Source organism: Telmatherina bonti, assembly GCF_933228915.1.
Source record: "Telmatherina bonti genome assembly, chromosome: 5".
NCBI classification, from domain to species: Eukaryota; Metazoa; Chordata; class Actinopteri; order Atheriniformes; family Telmatherinidae; genus Telmatherina; species Telmatherina bonti.
The window spans coordinates 36,632,137-36,657,989 of NC_136623.1; the positions used below are offsets into that span (position 1 = coordinate 36,632,137).

Sequence of the window (25,853 nt, forward strand, 5' to 3'; positions counted from 1 at the left end):
GTGTGTTAGTGTTTTATCTATTTTGATGTAAATTGTTTTATAATGTAAAGCACTTTGTATTGTTTTTAAGCACGAAAAGTGCTATACAAATAAAGTTTGATTTGATTTGATTTGATATAGAATATTACCAGTAATCTCATGTTTCAAACAAGCAGGACAACTTGTAGCTTCTGCTCATATCACTTCTCTGTTCTATAAATGTTTCAGTGCCTAATCTGGCCAGATTTTGAGTCGGTTTGTGAATATGACGAATCCATTTTCATTGGTTTATTCATACAGAAATACTTCAGAAATACTATTTTTAAAACAATTTAAAAGTTTCAAATGAATCTGTGCAGAAAATAATGCTAAGTTCTCCTGATGACACCTTGCGTGTTTATTTTCCTGTCAGGCAGTAGGACTGATTCAACCACGGCGCCTGAGTCACCAAACGTGCCTCCATCCAGCCACTGTGCCCACACTGTACACATCCACACAAAGATCAAACTGAAAAAAAAGGTTCATTTTGCACAACTCCAGATTTTTCTTCTTCTGCCTTGCATTCTGGTCTAAACGTGGAACACGGAACCGACCTGTTCCACCTCAGAAACCTGAGCAGACAGCAGGCAAGTCCAGCTCAAACAGAACCTGGTTGGGGCTGACTGTCATGTACCCAAGGTAACGTCATGACCAAACAGCACATCCCACAGTTTTCTGGGGGGCGGCGAGCCGCCACATGGAGGGGGGGCCTCTCTGCAGTGTAGACCAGCCGTGTGTTATGCTCAGCCTTGTCCCTTCTGGGTCCCGGCTGCATCTTCTCAACTGGTTGAACCTCCAAACCATTTTCTGCCAGCTTTTACTGGAATTTGCTCAGACCATCATCCAGCAGCTAAACTGCTCTACATCCAGTCTCTGTTGTCCCTGCTACTATTTTTACTGAAGGAGGGAGGAGGAGGAGGGAGGAGCCAATCACAATCTTACATCATCCAGCTGCTTAAAACACCAATAACCAATGATCGCTGGGACAGGCTCCAGCTTCCCCGCCAGCAGTTCCGAATATGACTGACTGATGACTAAATAACACTTCTTCCTCATCAGTCAGGTAAATAAAACATCTGTTTTGAGACTGTAGTGAATTTTATCAGTCATGCAGTGAAAATAGAAACAGCTTAAAACTAGCAAAGAAAAGTCCAAAATAAATCCAGGGAAAGAAAAAGTCATCACATTAAAAAGGTCTCTTTTCTTTTTACATCAGCCTCTGATGGGATCTGGTCACATGTTTCCTCATGAATTCATTCCTTCGTACGGTTACATTCCTTCGAGGAAAGGAATAATCTTGGTTCTTCTAGATTTAGCAGATACATTTACCAAAAAAAAAAAAAAAAAAGAATTCATCCATTTTTACCTGAATCATAAAAGACTAATACATTAAAACAAATGTTTCTTAATTTACCAGAGACTTCCAAGGTCTGTGATTTCAACCATGGAAGAGTAAGACGGCGGTATCTGCAGCACCAGAGGCTGCAGCTTCAGGACCGAGAGGCAGAAGCTGATTTTCACAGCAGCTGCTTTGTAGAAGCAGAATTATGAGGAGCCAGAGAGACGAGGATGCAACGGAGGTCCTGAGACTGCAGCTGCTGGTTTCTGTGGTTCTGCAGAAACTGGAACCAGCAGAGAGTTGAGCTGTGCCTACGTTAAAGATGAGCTTAGTGTTTTATTCTGTCTTCCTGCAGAATGTCGTTAAGTACAGAAAAACTAAAGAAATACTTTTGCTTTCTCATGAATTCAGAAAAAGCCAAATAGAATAGCATGATCCTGTTCACTCAGAAGTACAACCTTTTCTTGTTTTCACATAAATGACTACCCTGACTAACCATAAGCTTAACCCTTTACTAGTTTAATTAGAGTATCAGAGCATTGTTTGCTTCACAATAACAAAACTTTGCCCAGTTTTGCAGTTATGATGTGGTGTGATAGAGAACCTGTATGTTTGCATTAAGGAGCAAACATCCATGTGACCACATACCATGAAGACTTGAAATGATTTTTTTCCTTCTTGGTTTATGAACTGACTCTTTAAACTGTAGCAGCCGGTTGTGTGCAGCAGCTGGGGAAGCAGACATGTGTCTCATGCTGTTCAGGCTCTATGTCAGAAGAACCTGCTGGAAATATGTTGCGCTATCATTTACCATGAACAAATTCTCATGAAAAATGCAACATATTATCCACTGTGACAGGCTTTTTAACAGTAGTCTCATCATTAACACTATTATTCCATTTTCTCTCTAATTTCTTCTCTAAATGTCAACAAGTTGAGAAGATAAAGCAGCAGAAAGAAGGAAACAGACAGGCGGGGGGCGCTGCTGCATTTCACCCACATACTCTATCTCATATACCCTGGGTGGGTCCACTTACCTGTTTAAGTGGCTGAAAATTGATGGGGAGGGAAAGAGGAGGGGGCATGTAAATAACATGGAGATGGGAAGCATGCAGGAGCACCGTACCGATTCACCGATTGCATCACTTCAATCCCTCTCAGTCCATCCTGCTGGACTCCTGCCTGTGAAGCATTTAGCTACATGCACAGAGGCCCCCATGCATGGTCATGGGCCCAGTCAAAGAGGAAGGTTGACCCCCAGCAAAAAGTGGGACTTGTGCTAGAGAAAAGGGGGCAGGCAGAGGCGTCTACCTTGCTGCATGAGAGCTCCAACTCCGAACCAGAAACTATTAAGCAGGGTGAAATTGTTTTCCACTACATCCGAGTCAGGGTTGCAAGGATGGGGGTTATACCACTCGTAGGGACTAAACCTGTGATGATTCACAAAGAACACACACAAACACATGTTTAGTGAAGCTAGGTGAGAGGAAACTGTAGAGGTCCTGCTTCCTGGGGAGACAATGGAGAAAGAAGACAGGTTAGTTAGTTGTCTCCAACAAACACCACATATGTCTCTGTGTATGTCTGTTCAACTCCTTAAATGTCAAACATATATTTGGTGAGAAGGCTGTGAGCCTGAAAATGTTTGCTCCTCTGAATATCTCCAGTTTTTTTCCAGTTTAAAAAAAGACGGATTTGGAGAGAAGTACTCAGAAAGTGGCTCCTGGTGGGCATGCTCGTATCCAAGTCAGTTAATTCCCTCAGTAATTTAATTGATTGCTTCTGAAAATACCTTCATTGTGGGGCGAGAAGAGAAGTAATAATCCTCTTTATCTTGGAGAGCTGTTAATATTCAGCAGATCAAACAGTTGATTCCCATCATGCTCCGGCTGGACCGGGCGCTCGCGCCATGCTCCTCCAGCACAGACATTTCTCATTTATTCATGTTAAATAAAAAGGACGTTGCTTTAGTAAAGGTTGATTGGTCTACAATTAAGCATCCTGACCTGATTTGGTTTGTGCTTGAGTGGAGAGGGGGTAGGGCAGGGCCCCATCTTGAGTTTGACTAATCAAATTGTAATAATGCATAATGCATACTTGTGTCAGTGTGGGTCTTTTTACTGCACTGGAAGTTGGAAATGATGCCCTGAGTGGATGTAACATCTGCATGGAGGATAATGGAGATGGAACCTTTGTTGCATGGGAAGGTTTTGTAATCACTGTCCTCCAGGCAAACTGCAGCCGCACTGTGTTGAATATTGTAATACAAGAGTCTGTATGAAGATGTATGGCTGTATCGATAAAGTGACAGCATTATAACTGTACCTTGTCATTGACTAATGGGCTTCAGAATTATAATGCGGTTAGTGGTTGTGTTCCTTTTCACCCTGACAACACTCAGGAGGATATTGTGCAGTGTAGCTCAAGGACCTCTGAATGTCCCCCTGATTTCTGCTTTAAGAGAATCCTTGGCCTTAAATCAATCTGTCCGCTCAGTCAATTTGGCCCGGATTTGCTTGCTTGTCAATTTGCACTGGCAAATTGAGTTCAGCTGAACTGCGACCTTGCTGCAGCGTATGTGACTATGTGACCTAATCCTTTGCTGAGTGGGTTTCATTCACTCAGCACTGATGAGTGAAGTTGTCATCGGTACAGTGCTGGATTCTGGGAGTGGCTGCTGCTGCTGATTAGGTCAGACGATGCAAAGCAACGTCGCTTTCAGGAGAAAACGAAGCTTAACCTATCTCTCACAAGAACGCAGCTGGGTCTGTTTGCTGCCATTTTGATCCAATTACACTGGCTCTACATTATCTCAGGTCATCATCTCTGCAGAGGGGGAACTTTGAGCAAGGTCATAGCAGAGATAAGCAGAGACAAAACGACAAGGAATTCACCTGCAGCTCAGAAACAACATTAAAGCTTTTATCTCACTGTGGGGGCAAGGTCACCCGGCAGAAAGCCCTGGTGATGATACACATGATAACACCAATGTCAAGGGGATAAATCAACAGTCAGAATGATGGACTTTATACGTCTGCAGTTCGGCTTTTAAACGTTATAAATTCTGCAACGTTGAGAATTTACGAACATCCAATGCCACACTTCCAGTTCCTGCTGGTGCTGTATCAGAGAATGACTTTCACCACATGACCAGCAGCTGTGAGACACACAGGCCCCCCCGCCCTCCATGTTTTAGACATGATCCTCCTCCTCCAAAGCACCGGAGTCAGATTTTTAAACTGTCTCATCAAGTTTTTTGCAGCCTGTCAACAAGCCCTTTATTTCGTTCAGGTGTATTGCCTATAAAACGTGCAGGGCGGGGGGGCCTGAGGACTGGAACTGAGAAACACTGGCTCAACCACATCAATAAACCAGCGGTTTATGACACACACTGTTTGTGGCAGACATTCAAATGCATTTTGTCTCACCTTTGTTTTGTTTTTCTTTCAGGAAATGATTATCAGTAAGTTTGATAAGAAGAGCTGCTTCCATTTGAACAAACCACATACATGGAGATTGATGGAGAAAAGCAGAAAGAATAGTTTCTGTTGTTCCTGGAGAAATGTGCAGAAATATTCAGCAACTGGTAGCAAAGCTGCATTTTACTTAATCCTGATGGAAAAATTTGGTGGCTACCAACAAACAACAACAAAAACAAGTTCCCAAATCTCCAAAACCCATAGTTAGAACATAAACAGTGTCTGCTGTGCAGGATCACTGCCTGCAGGACTGAAACAGACCATCTGCTGCATCATGAACAACCTCAATGCTCTCAAGGCAGTGGAGATGATGGTGGAGATGATGGAGGACCCAGATCCTTCCTCCTCCATCACCCAGGAGCTTCAGAGGGAGCTGAACATCAGCTCCTTCACCAGGAAGGTGCAGCAGAAGCTGTACTGTCTTCTGCAGGTGAGGAAGTTTCATCTCCCAGTGAAGCTGATGGTGAACTTCCACACACTGAGTCCATCCTCACATCGTCAACCAGAGCCCAGGACAAGGCAGAGGCAGCGCGTCTTCCATTCTGCCAGGACGTGCAGCCAGCATTATGGCCGGTTCTCTTCCTGGACACAGACTTTTCCAGTCCCTCCCTGTCTGGCAAGAGGCACGGCTCCATCAGGACCAGGACCTCATACACCTGCAATGTTTTTTTTTTCCTGCAGCTGAACAATGTCCAGAATTTGTGTAGTAATTCAAAACAACGTGTTTTCTCTTTTCCCTTTTTTCCACTTGGATCAATGAATTCTGTATTTGTTTATATTTTTCTTTTAGGAACTGCCGTTGTGTTAAAATGTTTGCAGTTTAGAAGAGAACTGAAGATGCTCCTTATAAGACAGATGACATGAAGTTGGTTCATATTCCCTTCTGAAACGCTCTACTTCAGACAACCTAACTCCTCATCCTTTTCCTATTCCTCCAGTTAGTGGCTGCTGTTGTTTGGTTCACTCTGGGCAGTGTTACGCCATAGCAGTAAAAGCACTCATAGAACTGAGCTCTACTTAAAACATGAGTTGCACATTTGTGTGAATTTCCCCATTCAGAAGCTTGTAAAAGTGAAGTGAAAAGTCTGAAAAGCTGCTGGCTGGAAAGATTTAGTTCCATTTTGATAGTTAGATTAAAACTGGGAAATACACTTGCATTATTAGTGTGAGATGTAATGAAGGCTTTTCTTTAACCATGAGTTAACCAGAGCCCTTTCGCTCACCGACCACACAGAGTGCACTTTGAGGGTAGTTAAAGTACAGTGAGAAACGTTCTAACTTTGAAAGATTCATGCATTATTTATGAATCATGATTACGCGGCTTAAAGACGGACAAAGAATAGATTTGGTCACAAAGCTTCACTTCGGCTTCCGCCTGTTCTGCAAAGATGTGGCTGAGTTCTGTCTCTATTTGTGGATAATACACAGACTTTCAGGCAGGTGTGTGTTTCATGACAAGCAGCAGCATTAGAATTAGTAACTGACACGGTGGGCGGAGTCGTAATACCACAAAGGATCCCACTCTGCACTAAAATTCAGCCTCTGGCATTTTCCCTCTCATACAAACACTCACACAGCACAGAGACAAGCATACAGTCATAAAAATGTGCAATGTGTACACAAAGTACAGACAGACCACAGTACATATATCTATCTATCGATCTATCGATCTATCAATCTATCTAGATCTATAGATAGATATATAAATGTATATATATATATATATATATATATTTATATATGTATAAATGTGTGTGTATATATATATATATATATATATATATATATATATATATATATATATATATATATATATATATATATATTTATCTAAAGTATGGATATATGTGCAGTAAAAAAAAAAAAAACCAACACAGAAAAAGAAAGCCCTGATTGTGGAATCTGGCCTGTTCTGGCTGCTTTTTGTCTTACAAACTTTCAAAATGAGATTTTATTTATATTTAATTTTAGCCTGAAAACACCAGAAGTAAACAGAACATTATGACATGGAAGATAAAGGAAGTCCTCTCAGATCTCTAAAGATTGAGATAAGAAACAGCTGACAGGTCAGATGGAGACTAACTCAGATGACAAGTCAGGGACCACAGACCACCAAACACCCTCCTCTGGCGCTGCAAAAGTACCAGATAAAACTAGTGTTCTTTCTTTTCACATGATGTGGGCCATCTTCTCATTTCAGGAAGTTTGGTAAGACTCTTCTGTGCTGCACAACAACTACAAACATGCAACTGGAGCATCCCTCACATGCAGTGTGTGTACAGAACAAAGGGAGGAATAAAGTCAGGGTGGGGATTCATAGACTTACCCAAAGACTTACTTATTGTGGTAATAAATACAGATAGGTGCATATTCTGAGCCAACTTAGATGACAGTTGCTGCTTTTCAGTCTCATGTGAGATCATATTGCCAGTAACATCTGAAAAGACGTGTTAACAGTAAAACTGTCAGGCTGAGGCTGCAAACGGAGCCACGGTTGCCCCAAAGTTTTCCAGTTAACATCAACTTTCTCTTTTTTTCTTCACCATCATTCAGAAAAAACAAAGAAAGAAAGAAACAAAAAAACAAACAAACACCCAAACAAAATAATCTCTGGTCCTGATTGGTCCCTTGGAAGGCTCATCCAGACAAGAGAGCGACGGAAAAGAAAGCGGCGAGTTGAATTCTCTCCAAACTGCCTTTTGTATTGTTAGCTGCAACTCCAACATGATGTTGCTAAATCCCAGAGCAAAGGGCCTCATGAAGATCTGTTCCCATCACGCTGGGAGCGCTTTTTAAATGGAGCCCACGGAGAACACAGAAGCAACGGATCATGCTGAGAACTGCTCATCTTTCACTTTTCCTTTTTAATAAATGTAAAAACAGTTCTCAGTTCCCAAATTGTGTGCTGGACTTAAAATCCATGTGATGCTGTTTCTGTGCTGCTCTGAGTATCCAGAGACAACATCTCCATCTTGCTTATCAAGTGCAGAACTGTTAAACCCTCTATTGCACCAAATGTTGGCCGGAATCTCCTGTAGACCTGTCTCTATGATGCAATACTTTTAAAAGGCGGGAATACCGCAAGGAACCAATAACAAAGCTTACATTCGTCACATGTTTCTTTTATGTGAGTTACAATGAGAACTTGCTGATTAGGGTTATCAGGCTTCTGTAAAACCACCACTGGAGGCCTTTTACTGTGGTTCTGTCGTATTTTCTCAAAATTTCTACACTTTCCTCTCCATTTGCAGAATGAATTCAGTCTCATCCTCTGTCTCTACAAATACAATGGTAGAAAACACTGCTTCATCAGCGCTGAGCAGTAACCTGACAGTGATGGCAGCATGTCAGAACATATCCAGACACCTGACAAAAACATTCATTCAGATGAATAAATCTGAGTCTTTAGAAAACATCTGGAATCTTTGTTTTGATGTGAAGTCTGAAAAATGAAGTTTGGATTCTTCCAGATATTTATTTAGAGGGATTTTTCCAGTACGGTTGTTGTCCAACGTCGCCTCCAGACAACAAATTCTTTTATATGTTTGCTTTTTACAAGACTTTCTATTTTAACCTGCATTTGATTTATTGAAGCTTGTTGAGCCTGTTGAATATTTGATATAAATGTTAGTCACTGTTACTTTATTTTATTTTCCTTTTCACTTTTGAGTCTTTTGGCACAATGTTGGTAATAGATGAACCCTAAAATCTTACAAAGGAAAAAAAACTAGAAATTTCTTTGGATGACGCTTTTTTTAGTCTGTTTTAAGACAAAAACACCATCAGGATGCAATAAAGGGTAAAACATCTGCAAAGCAGTCCTGAAAATAACATCTGAAAGAGAGATTTTACGGAAATCTTATGGAATTCAAGCCTTTCATGCACAACATGGGTCGAAAGTGGCACGGAGGAGTTTTTCTTTTCTAAATCTTTGGAGTGGTAGGTGTTCCTCAGGTATCTTGTTTTTAATCATATAATGTTCTCATTTTAGTTTTTATATTTTTAGTTTCTGAATGAAAAAACAGTTTTTAGTCACCAACCTAAATGCAAAAGACGGATGTGCTTCCATTTTCTCTGTGGTGTTATGTGTGCTGCTGTGACTTGTTTGATCATTTACTATTCCAGTTCTGCAGTAAATATCTTGTTTTTGTTGAACACAAATCAATTTTATTTTCCTTCTTACTTAATAAAAAAATGTAGCCATGGTATTTCTATCCATGTTCACAGACAGGAACTGCACCGTGTGACGTGGAGCTCAGCGCAGCTCCCCTTGCATGCATGTAAGTATTAGTTTTCCCTTGTTCTAATCTTGAAGAATGATCTGATGACAGCTGTGCAAGATAACTGTACATGATGAGTTTGTCTTGAGAGCAAGAAGCTACATTCTGGTCAGACAGAAGCTTTCATTGCTTCCGTTTTAGTTAACTAACTTATTATTGTGGCTTAATGAGACGCGATGGGCCTGAGTTTCCTCATCAGATGAATCTTCTGTATCATTACAGGAGTCTCTTCTTGAAGGAAGGAGCTAGCTGGCCTCACTGAGTATCAGGGGTATGGAAGCATTATATTATTGTTATTTATAATAATAATAACAATCATGGATTAGATCTATAGATTTCTTTTTAAGGCACCCACAGCTTTTTACATTGAGTACATTATTCATTCATTACTCATTTGTACCCAAGCTGCATGTTAAGCCACATCTGCCCACAGCACACTGAAAGAAACACAGCAGCCAATGCATGGTAGCAGCGACCAACGGCGACCACCGGCGACCACCGGCGACGTGATGGAGGGTGACGTTTCTTGCCCAGGTACAGAACAACAGATTGACTGGGGAAATTGGATTCGTAGATGACCCGCTCTACCTCCTGAGACATTTTGGCCTTTATTTTACATCATCAAGTGCATAATTAGTTTGTTTTGTGTAATTGTGTAATTTTAGACCTATTTTCCCCTTTCTTCTTTTATTACTTTTGTTGTTTTAGTAATTGTAAGAAAAAAGAAATGAATGTTCTCTCAAGTATAAAATATGTTTCTGTTTAACATATTCATTCAATATTTATTATTGTGCTTTAGTTGTCATGATGTGGTGGTTTGTGTTTTTCCTTAGTTCAGGTTTCCTGTTTTATTTTGGAGTATTTCCTGTTTGGTTCTCTTGTTTGTCGTTTAGCTTTATTGATTTCCTGTTCATTGAGTTCACCTGGTCTAGTTTCAGTTCATTCCGTAAACCTGTTTCTTGTTTGGTTCCCCAGTGTATTTATACCCCTCACTTTTAGTTCTTGGTTGCTGGATCATTTTGTTGTGCTGGTTTGTTTATTGTGGTCCCCGGAGATCCTTGGTTAAAATAAATCTACTAAAATCTGCTTTCCTGTTCCCTCATCTCTGCGGTTGGGTCCGCACCTCCACCTTCCTCACCGCCACCCCTTGACATTAGTTATGTGTTTACTTGAAACTTTATTTATTTAGTTAAATCTCACCAGTATACAGTTGGTAGACTTGGAATAATCAATGATAAAATAAATTGACTTCATAAGTTAGAATGAAGAAAAGCTCAGTCAGCACAAAAAAGGCTGGGAAATGAATGCAGGTCATTTCTGACCCATGTTGTGCATCAGAGGGTTGAATAATTTCTGTTTCAGTCAGTTTGATGTGATCTGCTTAACCTGGAATGATAGAACTCAAGATCTGAGAGGGTCGGATACAAATATCTGCATTTGTCAAAAACTTCTGAAGCACAAAGCAAACTGCTGCAGAGGGACGGTGGTGAGACTGAAGTGAAACCAGCAGGAAAAAAGGAAAAGAAACTTAAAACAAGTTTTACTGTTATTTAAAGTTATATTTAGGACAAGGTGAAGGAAACAAGAGAAGAGACAGTGTGGACTCTGAGACACCGGGGACAGTGAGGGAAAGGCAGGAGAGGAGCAGCAGCCGCTCACATGGAGCTCCACACATCTCCACACACACAGTACGAGCGCACAACCTTTCTGCCATCTCATCAGACACATACACAAAACCCCGACATGGTCAACACGTGTGCCCGTGTCAGTCACTATTACCTCACCTGGTACCTGTGTGGAGTAGCTCCACTAAACCTGAACACAAGGAATCTGTTATGGTTGGAAATGAGCAGGTGTGTGATCCTTCCTGATTGAACAGCTTTAAACACATTACAGAGTGGTGATGGTTCAGCACATGACTGCTGGTTAGTGTTCAGATTAACCTGGTTACTAGGCATGTGTCTGACTGTGTGTGGAGCTGTGATCACTTGCAGTGACATGTTACCTGGCTATGACAAACAGCACACAACTGACACCCAAGTAAGCCAGCAGAATATACATCCAGATATCAGGTGAGAGAGGGTTGAGGAAGGAGAAGACCCCAGGGTTGGTCCCGTTGGGCTTGCGGTACAGTATACTTATACCCAGCGTCATGAAGGGCTTGGAAAAGTCGATAACCTTCTCACGCACATATGTGATGGCCAGGGGAGCCACTGCCAGATCAGCTCTCTGTCAACAACAAACATAAAAGGGAAGAGGGATAGGCTTTAAGTTACAGGTACAGGAAGCATTTAGAGGCAATCAAATTAAGAAAACAGGGTCTTTACAAACTGCACCGTCTGTCCAAAGGCACTTAACAAGATATTTAAAGCCCTCTTTTTCTTTCCACCCGTCAAGCAAGCTCCCACTATTAAATTCACCTTTTTCCTCTCCTAAACCTAAATCAAAGCTTCTTTTCCCCTATCTTCTCTGTTTCATGGCTAAAAGCTACAGACTTTCACAGGGCCACAATTCACAGAATGTACGAGGATGTAAAGATGTACCGTTTGTTTTAGAACCACATCTTCAGATGAGTATTAGCTTTATATAAGATGATAAGGAGAGTTTCACTTTGAACCCATGCTACAGCTCTGTCATTGGATAATTGAACTTAACATGATGTTTCATACAAGATAAAATCACAGGAGATTCATAGATCCTCATCAGAAAATCATGGAACTTTGTTTGAAGGTTCAAACTGTGCTCCTGTTGCTGACAGTAAATAAATCTCAAGATGCTTTGTGACTATAAATGCTAAACATTCACAGCAAGGTCACACAATCCATTTTTCAAAGATAAATACTTTCCATCTTATGAAGGTTGGTGCGCATCACTAAAGGATGGATGGACAGAGTTCTGTAATATCACAATGGCTTTATCAGGTCCACCTTGTAGCACTGAGTTGGACCCCCTTTTTCATCCAGAACTGCCTTGAAAATTTGCATTACAACTCAGTGATGGAAACATTCCCCAGAGATTTTGCTCTATATGAACAAGGTTGCTGCACATTCATGATAAAAATCTAACGTTCCACCTCATCATGATGAGAATCTCCCGTTCCACCTCATCACCATGACAATCTCCCGTTCCACCTCATCACCATGACAATCTCCCGTTCCACCTCATCACCATGACAATCTCCCGTTCCACCTCATCACCATGAGAACCTCCCGTTCCACCTCATCATGATGAGAATCTCCCGTTCCACCTCATCACCATGACAATCTCCCGTTCCACCTCATCACCATGACAATCTCCCGTTCCACCTCATCACCATGACAATCTCCCGTTCCACCTCATCACCATGACAATCTCCCGTTCCACCTCATCACCATGACAATCTCCCGTTCCACCTCATCACCATGACAATCTCCCGTTCCACCTCATCACCATGACAATCTCCCGTTCCACCTCATCACCATGACAATCTCCCGTTCCAACTCATCACCATGAGAATATCCCGTTCCACCTCATCACCTGGAGAATCTCCCGTTCCACCTCATCACTTGGAGAATCTCCCGTTCCACCTCATCACCATGAGAATCTCCCGTTCCACTTCCTCACCATGAGAATCTCCCGTTCCACCTCATCACCATGACAATCTCCCGTTCCACCTCATCACCATGACAATCTCCCGTTCCACCTCATCACCATGACAATCTCCCGTTCCACCTCATCACCATGACAATCTCCCGTTCCACCACATCACCATGAGAATCTCCCGTTCCACCTCATCACCATGAGAATCTCCCGTTCCACCTCATCACCATGAGAATCTCCCGTTCCACCTCATCATGATGAGAATCTCCCGTTCCACCTCATCACCATGAGAATCTCCCGTTCCACCTCATCACCATGAGAATCTCCCGTTCCACCTCATCACCATGACAATCTCCCGTTCCACCTCATCACGATGAGAATCTCCCGTTCCACCTCATCACCATGACAATCTCCCGTTCCACCTCATCACCATGACAATCTCCCGTTCCACCTCATCACCATGAGAATCTCCCGTTCCACCTCATCACCATGAGAATCTCCCGTTCCACCTCATCACCATGAGAATCTCCCGTTCCACCTCATCACCATGAGAATATCCCGTTCCACCTCATCACCATGAGAATCTCCCGTTCCACCTCATCACCATGAGAATCTCCCGTTCCACCTCATCACCATGAGAATCTCCCGTTCCACCTCATCATGATGAGAATCTCCCGTTCCACCTCATCACCATGAGAATCTCCTGTTCCACCTCATCACCATGACAATCTCCCGTTCCACCTCATCATGATGAGAACCTCCCGTTCCACCTCATCACCATGAGAATCTCCCGTTCCACCTCATCACCATGAGAATCTCCCGTTCCACCTCATCCCTGTCGGCTCATCGGCTGTTTAACTACAGCAAAGTCGTCATCCAATCTCTCGTCTCGTCATGACTTTTGTGACACGGTGCATCATCCTGCTGAAAGTTTCCATCAGAAGATGCTACACTGTGCTCAGAAAGGGATGGACATGTCATGAGAGCCCATTGATCCTAATGATGGATCCATGTTGTCATGATGTTTCCAGCAGATTCTGATCCTACCATGTGAATGTGGAGCTGAACTGGAGACTCATCAGACCAGCAACGTTTCTCCATCTTCTATTGTCCAGTTCTGGTGAGTCTGTGTGAATTGTAGCCTCAGTTTGCTGTTCTTACTGACAGGAGGGAACCCGCTGTGGTCTTCTGCTGCTGGAGACCATCTGCTTCCAGGCTGGACGGGTTGTGTGTTCAAACATATTTCCCTTTTGTCTTTTTATCACGTCCAACCAGTCTGTCCATTCTCCTCTGACTTTTGACAATACTTCTATCTTTTATTCTTCAGACCTTCTCCGGAAACACGAAAGATGGTTGTGTGAGGATTTAAGTAAGTACTCAGACTAGCAACATGCCACTACTAGCATCAGAAATAAACTCATGGCTCTTCACTATTTATGTATTAAACTCAAACACGAAATAAAATTTATTTTCCTTCCTCTGTAATTTCTTTTGCATTCAGCATTTTCTCCTCAACTGAACTTCTCTGAAAGTCCACTTGTCTCCAGTCTTCTGAGGCCTTGTCTACTGCAGTCACCATCTGTCTAAGTCAAGCACAAGAAGTGGGGCGAATCCAGACTGAATGCATCTCACAGGGGACCAGACACTTCAGCCAAACCAGAATCGGCGGATCTGTCAGGGCATCCAATCACTGCGGCCATCAAGAAGAGAAGAAGAAGACAAGTGTAGAGGAGTTAAGGGGGACTTGACCCCTCATGGGTGCAGCTTCTAATGAGGTCAGATATTGACTATTGGCGGCGGCAGGGTCTGCGATTTTTCTGCCCATGCAGTTTATCCTAACTGGGACTTTGTTGGTTGTAATGATCTTTGCTGTGAGCAGATTGTGTGAGCTTGTGTGTGTTTTAATAAGCTCTGTGGGGGAAACAACTCACAACAGAATCTATGTTCTGCTTGCATCACTGTGCTCTCAGATTGTGCTACTTGTTACCAGCCACTTTTCCCTCTTTGACTCTACATTGTCCTCTTTGTCTCTCATTCCTGAACATTTACAACCAAATATTTAGGCATTAAGAGATTCAAGAGTTTGCTCTAATATTAGGAAGTCTGCAGTGGATGATTTGCAGTTACCATGCAATAATTATGGTTCTGGAGCATTAACGCCGTTTTATCTGTTTAGTAACGTTATCATTTAAATCCTATATGGCCATTTCTGGGACTATAAACGTGCCATACAGATGAGAAGTGTCCAGTAAATTACTCAATGATCAGGGGGACAATCACTGATCCAGTAGTCAGATCACTGATTCATTATGTCTTCAGTATAAATTTGTTTCATAAAAACTAGCACCAGCTTAAAAATGGAAAATTGCTTGCTGTTGCGTAATATCTTATTTAGTCAGTTTGATTATATGTGCGTGAGAAAGACTGCATGTAAGACCTTTTTAGTTTGATACCCATGTGGTATAATAACATTACCCAAACCAATGAAAAACAAGGCCTTCTTTTTTAAAGCTGTTTTATTTTAAAGACGTTGCTGGCAATAGCACCAAAATATGAACCATCCTTTTTACAGATGGTATTACACAAATGCACCTTTTTCCTGGGTGCAAATAGGATTTCAACCTCACAGAGGCACTGTGAGCTGTACAGGAATGACTGGATTCAGTAATCTTATTGAATATTTGTGTTATTTATGTCTTCAAGAGGTTCAGCATCATTGCCAGCTTATAGATAGTAACTATTTCTGATGCTCAAACAGTTTTTTGGGCCTTTCAGTGACATGTTTTGACTTTTTAAAAAGTTAAAGTGAGTAAAGCTTTCATGTCAGAACAGAGTAAGATGGACTAGTGGATAATGAACAGTTCTGAGGAGAAAAGGGTTTCAACCCACTTCTAAAACTGGACCTGATAAAGTGGGGAAAGACAAACAAAACAAATTCAGAATCCTGTTTTTGTCATTTTTGTCCATTCCGTCTTCCCAGATGTACAGTTCGGTTGTCCTGCAACAAGCTGATGTGCAGCACAAATATCTGTCAGATGTCATAATCAGAACTGCATTTTTAATCAATCAACAGTCTGTCTACATTTCTCCTGTCTCTGAGCTAACAAATGAAGTGAGAACAGCTTCCTTAAAGGTGGAGTATGTAAGATTTTCAATATTTTCAAACTAAACAAACAAACAAAAAAAAAACTACAATCATAATTAGATAGTTTTTTAAAGATGTAGGTTCCAGTCTGTCCATATTTGATGCATTATTAAATTACAAGTTTAACTAATGACAAAGACCCTTTTTGAACGTTTTCTGACCAGTAAAAAAAAAAACCAAGTAATTTTTTCCACCAGTAGGGGGAGTATAAGCCCATTTATTGCAGAGCAGCTCTGAGCTACAGTTAACAAGCGATTCCTGCCCTCATTGGAGCTGGCAAGGAGGAGGGGTGAGGGAGAGTTTTGCTCATTACTGCCAACCTGTGGTCGTTTGTGGAGGTTGCAGTTTTGTGGTTTTGCTCACGACCTGGTGTTTACCTCCTGGTGGTGGAAAGAATCACCTTGAAATCTTACATACTCTGCCTTTAAGGACTTTTCTTCAAGCACCACATACAAAGTTGTGTCAAAATGATTTGTGTGTTACATTTATGATCAGTTTATCAATTACAGATTATACGTAAAATGAACTATCAAAATTTTATCAAATAATTAATAAAACAATGTTTCTATCACAATCAGAGCTCCATTTAGACTGCAGGTTTACTGCTGGTTCCAAGAGGTTCTGAAGCAGAGCCTTCAGTTATTAGATGTCTTCTGTATAACCAGATCCCAGTCTGGCTTCAGAAGCAGAACCAGATCCCAGTCTGGCTTCAGAAGCAGAACCAGATCCCAGTCTGGCTTCAGAAGCAGAACCAGATCCCAGTCTGGCTTCAGAAGCAGAACCAGATCCCAGTCTGGCTTCAGAAGCAGAACCAGATCCCGGTCTGGCTTCAGAAGCAGAACCAGATCCCAGTCTGGCTTCAGGAAGCAGAACCAGATCCCGGTCTGGCTTCAGGAAGCAGAACCAGATCCCAGTCTGGCTTCAGAAGCAGAACCAGATCCCGGTCTGGCTTCAGAAGCAGAACCAGATCCCGGTCTGGCTTCAGAAGCAGAACCAGATCCCGGTCTGGCTTCAGAAGCAGAACCAGATCCCGGTCTGGCTTCAGGAAACAGAACCAGATCCCGGTCTGGCTTCAGAAGCAGAACCAGATCCCGGTCTGGCTTCAGGAAGCAGAACCAGATCCCAGTCTGGCTTCAGAAGCAGAACCAGATCCCGGTCTGGCTTCAGGAAGCAGAACCAGATCCCGGTCTGGCTTCAGGAAGCAGAACCAGATCCCAGTCTGGCTTCAGAAGCAGAACCAGATCCCGGTCTGGCTTCAGGAAGCAGAACCAGATCCCGGTCTGGCTTCAGAAGCAGAACCAGATCCCAGATCAGGTCTGGCTTGGTGAACCTGATGCATCTCTGTAGTCCTGCTGCTGTAAGCTGAGACTGCTGGGAGACGTCCCGTGATGCACTGGGAGATGTCCCATGATGCACTGGGAGACGTCCCGTGATGCACTGGGAGACGTCCCGTGATGCACTGGGAGATGTCCCGTGATGCACAGGGAGACGTCCCGTGATGCACTGGGAGACGTCCCGTGATGCACTGGGAGACGTCCCGTGATGCACTGGGAGACGTCCCGTGATGCACTGGGAGACGTCCCGTGATGCACTGGGAGACGTCCCGTGATGCACTGGGAGACGTCCCGTGATGCACTGGGAGACGTCCCATGATGCACTGGGAGACGTCCCGTGATGCACTGGGAGATGTCCCGTGATGCACTGGGAGACGTCCCGTGATGCACTGGGAGACGTCCCGTGATGCATTGGGAGACGTCCCGTGATGCACTGGGATCCTCTCTGCTCTCTTTACTCTCCATGTAGAAACATCTGACATTGTTTCTCTCTTTTTTTCCTGGAATAAAGTTCTGCTGCTGGTCGATCCTCCTTCCAGTCCTCTACACCCAAACCAGTTCATGAAGAGAGAACTGAACAACATGCACATGTTTTGAAAACAAATTGAAAATGACTTCATTGTACTGTAGTATCTCCAGTGGTGTGCAGTCAGTGTGGGCAGGGTGGGCAGTGCCTACCCAACCCAAAAGGGACCAAATGAAATCATCCAGTGGTACTGATTCAATTTTTTTCACATAAAAAATGTTTTCTTTCAAAAACAATATTTTTTACTATATGTTTTCTAATTATAATTGTTAATCCCTGTAATGCTTGAAAGTGTTGGCATTCAATGCTCCTTATCTTTAAAAAAAATAAAAAATAAAAAAAATAAAATCCTCCTGGCCATGAGTGACTCATCATTGCACTCTAATGGTATCAAGGCCACGCCCTCTTGAAGGCACAGTGCTTCTCTGCCTTTACCTCCTATAGTATCACAGCTATGTGTGTTTGCACATGCGCAGTTAGTTTTCCATATCAAGATTATGTACGTGAAAAGGCAAATTGCTACGCTGCCTTTTTACGTTACTACACTATGAAAATGCTTGATGTAAGTTAAGAGAGAACTCCTGAATTGATCCTTTGGTCTGAAGTTTGCTAGCGGGCTCACAGGAAAAATGACTTCGCTCAAGAGGCTGAAACAATTTTCACGTCTTTCTCTTGAGGAAAAATGTCAACTTTTGCATGATCAGAGACCAAAACCTGACCTACCTCGTCTCAGCAAAGGAAGGGTCAGAAAATTGTTGGTACTTTACAGAGTGAATGGTACAAAAGGAAGGATTGGCTGTCCGGATGTGCTAAATTAAACCAGCTCTTCTGTTTTCCATGTTTGCTTTTTGGCGGCACCTCTGACAATGTCTGGACGAATGATGGATGTTCTGATTTAAACAACTTGCCATAGCCAAACATGAAAAGTCACTGGTCCAGATTTAGAGCCAGATTGCTCTGAAAACATTTGGTCACAGCAGAACTGACCTGGCTTTTGGTGAGGAAAGGCGACTGGGGATTAGCATGCACAATGAAACAGTGAGGATGAACAGAGAAATCCTCAAAGGTTTCATAGATCTTGTGTGTTTCTCCGGAAAACGAGCTGGCTTTCCGTGGGAATGTGAAATGTGTTGCGCTCAGGTATTTTTACATTAAATGTGTATCTGGGCTGTGGAACCTTGCGATACCAACGTTTCAGCTCCTCAGACAGCTCTGCCTCCGAGTTGTCAGTCTCTCTTCTTTCTGCATTTTGGACACAATCTGGCTGTGGGAATTTGGGGAATTTGGGGAATGTGGCATCTTGTAACTTGTATGTCAGAAAATTGAACACCTCTGCTCTGTATTCTGTGTCCAAGGCTGATTCCTTTACCTGCTTTTTTTCATGGATTTTGGAAAATTTAATCTTGAAATGTATTTAATGAAGAAAACATTGATGACGGTTAAAGACGTCTGTGTAGAGGAAATAATAAAAAGGGAATTTGTGTTAACGTGCTGTTATAGTTTCAGTATGAAGCTTTGACTGCTGCACTTGGTGCTTAAAGGCTGGTTTTCTGGATGAGTATATTCCCAGTCGCAAACGGCTATGCGTATGTATGTCCAAGCTCATGCATGCAGGCTGCTGTGCTAAATTTGGTGAGTGGGAGATAACTCACCCCCATGTCCCTGTGTTTAGGGCAGGGTTGGGGGCACACAAAAATATTTTCATAAAGGCGTATAACCATGATGTTATTCATCCTACTTGTTGACATGACATGTAAAACTATTGTGAGAGTCTAGAGACTAATATTGAACAAATGTTTGAAGCTTGTTAATGATGTCTGACGTATTGATTTTTTTAGATTAAGTAGGGAACCTTTATAAATGATCAATTCCTAAAGTAAATCATTTAATTGTCCCTTGCAGTTTGCCACTGCCTCCCTAAGCCGAGAACTCATGGCATGGGCCTGGTTATCTCCCACTCACCAAATTTAGCCCTGACAGCTTTTCGGACATGACTGATTTTTACTTGAAAAGGTCTGGATACACTTGAAGAGCAGGTATTCAAAAGTTATAAAATTGACACCTTATTTTTCTTCTTTTTTTTATGAATTTCCGAATTTAGGCTCCATAACTACAAAAAGCTGTTCATGTTTCCTGGAGTCAGAGTTCTGATCATTTATTGATGATGTGGAGACTTACGTGGTCCATCAGCTCCTTGACCATGCCATTCCACTGGCCTGTGTTCTCATCTTGGGCGCCATATTTTCCGTCTTCCACCAGACGGACTTCATACGTGAAGCCCAGGATGATGGCCAGCTCCCTCACCAGGTCTATGCAGTAGCCTTCAAAGCGGTCGTTCCCATAAAGTGGCTTGTCAGACTTCTTGAACATCACATATGGCTCTTCCTGTCAGGGAAAAATAGCGAAGGGATGAGCTTTTGCAGCACTTGGCATCTTTACCTACTGATAAGGCCTATCTGATATGTGTGACATGCTTTGAGCCATTCAAACCCAAACACACACTGACTTGGCCAGTAAAGCAAGTATAAATCTATTTTTCATGTGAGTGTTCTTGCCAACAGTTCCAGTTCTATGATGTGAGGTTGGACGGGTGCAAAGTGAGGCATGACCATAATAAGATATAATCCCCCACATCAATGACTCTGTGCTCCTCTTAGGCACAGCGGGCTGGCCTTAGTCCCGGCTGAGCTTTCAGGACACCACATGCTTTGTCAATAAGATAAGAGATGCTGATAGACGGACACAAAACGGGAGAGCAGGAGCTGGCGTATCCTCCTTTCTTCACATGAACAGCTGGGGAGATTACTAATGTGTGTTTTTTCATACGGTTTCCTCTCTGCCTCCCACCTAGTGCACAGCTACTCCACTGTCCCTTTCCCTTTCTGCTCTTCCTGCTTCCTCCTCCTTCTTCCACCCTCTATATCTCTGCTCTATGCGCCATCTGTCTGTGTTAGTCCTTCGTGTCTGCAGCACATCACTTATTTCTGACTCTTGTCTCTCAGTAAAATAAATCTAAAAAAACATTCCTCAGCAGGTGTTGTTTATCTTATAATGGTACCACTAATGATTGCTACAAGACTTCTTTTGCAAGCTGAGCTTAACTTGTGTGGACAATGTTATGTTTGCATAAACAAAAAATAAATAAATAAAAAGAAATAGAAAGAGGTATTTATTTATTCATGTTATTTAACCTTTATCTCACCAGGAAAGTCCCATTGAGGTTAAGAACCTCTTTCTCAAGGGAGTCCTGGTCAAGAGGCAGCAAGAGTTACAGGCAATTGACATGTTACCACTTAAACAGAACAAATAATTAAAAGCAAATACAACTAAAGGAGGAAATCTCCAAATCTCTCACTCTGGACTTAAAACCATTCAAAGAAATAAGTTGGGACAATTTCCCATCTCTCTGCAAAGAGTTCCACGTAGACGCAGCAGAGTAAACAAAGGCCCTTTCTCCCAGTTCTGTGCGGGCGAATGGAACAGAAAGCATCAAATGATCGTTCAATCGCAAAAAATAAGAATCAACACATCTCTGTGTGATTAAATCACAGACATAGCATGGCAGCAGCCCAAGCATGGCCTTATAAATAAAAATATAGCAATGACCCGTTCTCCTGATGGACAACGAAGGCCGTCCTACTCTAGAATACAATTCACAATGATGGGTCATGCTTTTACAATTTGTAATAAACCTCAGAGATGCACGGTAAACAGTGTCAATTTTATGTAGACATTGAGTTGAAGCAGTCCTACACACCAGATCACCATAACCTTAAAACAGATTAAAATGTAGCAGCGATGAGCTGTTTTTTAAACTTTAAAAGAAAACCAATATTTGTCTCGAAAGAAAAAAGACAATCTGAGTTTGAGTTCCTTCACAAGATTTTCTATGTGGGGCTTTAAAGTAAAAGCATTATCAAGCCAGATACCAAGGTATTTATACGAATGAACCACCTCTATGACACTTCCCATGAGAGTGAGCACAGGAGGAACTTGAGAGACCTTCTTGGAACTAGTTAACAATATCAGTTTGGTCTTATCAGCATTTAGAACCAGTTTAAGTTGCAGAAGAGTATGTTGAACAACATCAAAAACTCTCTGCAAAGACTCGATGGCTTTAGCCAGAGATGATCCAAAACAATAAATGATTGTGTCATTAGCATAAAAATGCATGTTAGCATCGGACACCTTTTTTCCCACTTTGTTTATATACATAATAAACAAGAGGGGACCTAATATAGAGCCCTGTGGCACCCCCTTGTGGACCTTTAAAAAGCAGAACATAGACCATCGCATTGCATGCACTCAGTCCTGTTGTTCAGATAACTCATGAACCAAGAAACTACGCAATCAGACATTCCCAGACAAAGAAGCCTATGCTGTAGAACAAAATGGTCCACAGTGTCAAAAGCTTTTGACAAATTAAGAAAAAGGGAAGCACAGCATTGCTTACTGTCGAGAGCAACAAGTATATCGTCAATTACTTTTGTAGCAGCAGTCGTGGTGCTGTGCTTTTTTCTGAAGCCTGATTGCATGGTAGGAGGGTTAGGCAAAACAACACATCATAAATCTGCCTTATTAGAGTGAAAGGACAGATGTTGAATGTAATGATTTCAGATGACAAGGAAAGGAATTACAATCCAGAGCAAAGCGTGCAGCAGGTAAATACTGCATCAGACGGACAACAATGCAGATTTAACACACATTCTGACAAACCTGACAGTTCAGCCCATAATTTCCTGTATGATGCTATCCGTCGTTTGTTATTGGAGGAATATTGTCCTACTTTATACACTGAGGTGTGAAGCTCTCTAACTTTGACCAGACCACAATGAGACCTCCTCCCCATCAAGCCGACCTGTCTCCTACAATCAGGTGAAGGAACAACTGGAGGAACTGACCCAGCAGAACAACACTGCTGGTCCAGATGTCCAGATCAGGCCAGGGCACCATGCTCAATGAGGTGCCATGTTCTTCTTAGAGAGAAGAGATTTTTTTTTCCTGCAACCTTTCCAGGAAACCACGATTGAACCAGGCTGTAGTGGTTCAATTTTTTTCAAACTGGGCTGTAATGAACTTTAACCTTTAACCTGTCTGGGGAGTCTGACATGAAGCTACTGTTTTATTTTTTTTGGTCTGAACCATTTCTGACGAATATTTTACACTGTAAAATGACAGATGATCAACTGATTTGGACAAGTCAGATACCAATAACTACTGAAATACGTGCTGATGGCTTCCCTCCTTTGCATGTGTTAACATTCACCTTAAGTGTGTGGGAAAGCTGGACTGATGGAAGCTTTAAAATAGGCCCACTTCTTCACACACTGTTGCTGCATTTACCATAACATTTGTCTTATTAATTAGGAATAAAATTAAATATAAATATCTGACAATTTTTTTTAAATCACTTTAATTTAATTCTTGAATTAAAAATATTTATTCATTTATTTATTTCTCATCGGTCTGAAGGTTGTTTCTTTAAATGAGAAAAATAAAGGTTACTTTTCCTCCATGGCTCTTAGTTTTAGAATAAACTTTTCTGTTATGTTTTATTTCCATGACTGCATCAACATTTCCATTATGTCACATTTAATTTTCCTTGCTGGGCATGAAGGGAAGAATCAAAGTGTTCAACTAATCCGTGAAAACGTACGTAAAAATTTAATTTATTTCTAACATGTAAAAGGCACATAAAGGTCATATAGTATTAACAGACAAAACAGTAATACATGTATAAAGCAAGCATAACTGACAAACTACATACTCTCTTTATATATCTGGGAGGAAGTAAAAACTTATATTATCCCACCCCATCCTCATGGGTCATAAACATTACATCTCTTATCTTCCTGTCAATTGCATGATATTTCTAATGATATATCATTATCTGTAGCCTCAACAACAAACGTAATGTAAAACAGTAATAGGAATATCTCACATGATGTTAATCTGAGTTATCAGAAAACTTTATAGTGCAGTTATGCAAAGATTTATAGGGGTATTATTATTGTTAAGATTTTGATTATTCCTTTTATTATTATGACAAAATGCCAAAACCATGTTCATTTATTGTTCCAGTAAATTTTTATATATATATATATATATATATATATATATATATATATATATATATATATATATATATATATATATACACACAGAAATGCCATGGCTTTGAGCCTCCCCCCAGCCGAGGATTGAACCAGCAACCTGCTTGCTGTGAGGTCACAGTGCTAACCACTTTAACAGACTTAAAAGGGAAAAAAAATTGACTGCAGCTTCCATCATGACATATTTTCACTCATCTCACAGCATATTCCTCCAGCTGCTGGTTCTGGATCATTTTGTCAAGATTAAAACTCAGAAATTTAACTGTTCATATGTGATTCATACAGTTTTCCAAAGCTTCACTGTAACTACTCGGCAAGTTTCCCACTGCTGACCCAGCTACGCACAACATGTGAAACCATGTACAGTATGCCGGAGCAGCAGGACTGAAGGATACTGATGTAATCTTGATGAAAGAGCAGAAAGCACCAAACACATGAAGATCAATACCAGGGAACAGGCAGTGGAGACACAGAGTTGTGTGTTTGTAGCACGGCAGCAGCTGATGGGGCGATGAGCAGACTCCTCCTTCACTTCTTAGCTGCTAAATCTGCTTGAACACAACCAGGCCTGATCATCACATAAAGTTTAGCTTCTCCTGATGACACTAGCTCCTGTCATGTGACTGACAGCAATCTGCTTTTCAGACTTGCTGCAGACATCCATGATTCGCTTTCTTTTTCATTTCATTTGCACACTCTAACAGTCCAAGGTAGAAGAAGTGATTTGTCTTTTCCTTGTCTCCATGGTAACAGAAACACTGCTTCCAGTGGTTTTATATCTGCACAGGTAGTATTCTATGGTCTTTCATGGGCGTGTGCAGAAGGAAAATACTCAATTACATTGCTATTACAAGAGAGAAAAGAAGAAGAGGAGAGAAAATAAAGAAAGAGAGAAAGGACAGTCCTTCAAATGGTGTTTCCATTTCTGAATGAACATACTTAATTTGAGTGCTGCCAAAAAGTTGAATCCTGAAAAATATTTTAAGCTTCTTGTATATTTTTAATGACTAAATCTAATCTTAAATTGGTTCCTGCTCTGAATCATTTATCTGGAATAAAGCTCATATTTAACAGCATCACAAAACTTCAACCTCATGCTCACTGACAGGATGATGCATGGTGCAGGAGGACCATCATGTCGGCAGCACAATGTAAACAGTGAAACAGTTACTGACCGTCAGCTGGATGAGGTTCACCATCTAGAACCAGGTTATTCCTCTTTTCCCCCTGGAACTGCCTTAATTCTTCACATTCTTGATCCATATTGACACAAGGCATCATGCAGTTGTTGCAGATTTGTCAGCTTTCCATGATAGAACTTCCCCTTCCATCACATCATGATGAGAATCTCCCGTTCCACCTCATCACCATGAGAATCTCCCGTTCCACCTCATCACCATGAGAATCTCCCGTTCCACCTCATCACCATGAGAATCTCCCGTTCCACCTCATCACCATGAGAATCTCCCGTTCCACCTCATCACCATGAGAATCTCCCGTTCCACCATCACCATGAGAATCTCCCGTTCCACCTCATCACCATGAGAATCTCCCGTTCCACCTCATCACCATGAGAATCTCCCGTTCCACCATATCACCATGAGAATCTCCCGTTCCACCTCATCACCATGAGAATCTCCCGTTCCACCTCATCACCATGAGAATCTCCCGTTCCACCTCATCACCATGAGAATCTCCCGTTCCACCATCACCATGAGAATCTCCCGTTCCACCTCATCACCATGAGAATCTCCCGTTCCACCTCATCACCATGAGAATCTCCCGTTCCACCTCGTCACCATGAGAATCTCCCGTTCCACCTCGTCACCATGAGAATCTCCCGTTCCACCTCATCACCATGAGAATCTCCCGTTCCACCTCGTCACCATGAGAATCTCCCGTTCCACCTCGTCACCATGAGAATCTCCCGTTCCACCTCGTCACCATGAGAATCTCCCGTTCCACCTCGTCACCATGAGAATCTCCCGTTCCACCTCGTCACCATGAGAATCTCCCGTTCCACCTCGTCACCATGAGAAT

General features: G+C 42.0%; 1 protein-coding gene across 2 annotated transcripts in view; it reads right to left on the reverse strand.

Annotated features, from left to right (window-relative positions):
• Positions 1-25,853, reverse strand: part of LOC306756473 (glutamate receptor ionotropic, kainate 2-like) — a gene marked incomplete at both ends in the record, with an annotated part of 320,056 nt that overhangs the window by 78,710 nt on the left and 215,493 nt on the right. For both annotated transcript variants that reach the window (XM_079241205.1, XM_079241206.1), the window contains 3 exons: positions 2,669-2,787; positions 11,122-11,345; positions 19,879-20,085. In XM_079241205.1, the coding sequence (XP_079097331.1) occupies positions 2,669-2,787; positions 11,122-11,345; positions 19,879-20,085 (550 nt within the window). The remainder of the gene's footprint in view (positions 1-2,668; positions 2,788-11,121; positions 11,346-19,878; positions 20,086-25,853) is intronic.